At 43.7% G+C, this 1,133-nt stretch overlaps 1 protein-coding gene across 1 annotated transcript; it reads right to left on the reverse strand.

Annotated features, from left to right (window-relative positions):
• On the reverse strand, positions 1-606 carry LOC130736395 (uncharacterized). The gene has a single exon (XM_057588231.1). The coding sequence runs from the start codon at positions 604-606 to the stop codon at positions 1-3; it is 606 nt and encodes a 201-aa protein (XP_057444214.1).
• Between the last annotated feature and the right edge of the window lie 527 nt (positions 607-1,133).

The following is a 1,133-nucleotide window of genomic DNA, read 5'->3' on the forward strand; positions in this document are numbered from 1 at the left end:
CTAGCGATCCAGACGAGACCATATGCCCTCATTACGGCTTGAGAACCAAGTATACTTTCCATTGTTCAAAAGCAAATCCAGTAGGTTACTGTCCTGCACAAACTGTTGAAAAGATAAATCACCCGCATCTAGAACTCCTCCTGAAGACCGTTCGACTCTAAGAAAAACTGCATTGAAGTCTCCATCAAGACACACCATCCCACCATGGCGCATTACACGCTGCAGAAGGGCTTCAAAACACTGTCTGCGATCCGCCTCTGAATGAGGGCCATAACTATTTCCTACCAACATCGTGTTATCAAGATTAAGAAGTTTCACAGTCAGAAGAATAAACCAAGTTTCTACTGCCACTGTCAAGACCTGCAAAGAACTCTCCCACCACAAGCACATCAATCCCCCAACTGATCCCTCAGAAGAAGACTCAGCATGCTGCATATGCATACTTTGAGACCATGAAGCTATTGTTCGTTGCCGTTGTTCATTCAATTTAGTCTCCTGTAACAACACAAGTTCTGGTTTCAATTGCAACACTGCCTTTTTGACTACTTCTCGATTTGTTATATCTCCAAGCCCACGGACGTTCCAAGTCAACCACAGACCTGACATTTTAATTAAGATCGGGGTGGTTTTGACGAATTTGTGCCTCTAAACCACGAAGCATCAATGCTTCCGATCCTCACGGTTTCAGGCCTAGTTGTTTGCCAAGTAGCTAAGTTCTCTGAGCTCGAGTTGATACCCCATCGTCTCCCTGCACTGGCTCTAAGAAGTCAACTGGAAGGGATTTCAGCTTATTTTTACTCCCCTTTGGACGTCCCCGCTGAGTGTAACACCCCGATTTCCAGGTGCCACTTTAGTAACCAAAAATAAACTCTACGCGGAAAACAGGTAATTTTTTTTTGTTTGATCCCTTTTAAATAAAGCAATAGAAAATAAAGACATGACCCAACCACTAAACTAACCAATGTACATCGAATATAGACATGTACATCCTCAGCTACACTTCCACGTCACGCGCACTCGCAGTGACTCCAAAGTAGTGTGCCCGCAGGCAAATATATACAAACCTAGAAGTGTGAGTAAGAAAGTTTATAATTACAACCCACTAGGAGAAAGTCGGCCTCAAAATGGCCTAA

The sequence above is a fragment of the Lotus japonicus genome, chromosome 2 (assembly GCF_012489685.1).
Source record: "Lotus japonicus ecotype B-129 chromosome 2, LjGifu_v1.2".
In the NCBI taxonomy this organism is placed as follows: domain Eukaryota; kingdom Viridiplantae; phylum Streptophyta; class Magnoliopsida; order Fabales; family Fabaceae; genus Lotus; species Lotus japonicus.

What these genes read in the sequence shown, in the direction of transcription:
- LOC130736395 (XM_057588231.1), bottom strand. Translation starts at nt 606, where the DNA reads ATGTCAGGTCTGTGGTTGACTTGGAACGTCCGTGGGCTTGGAGATATA.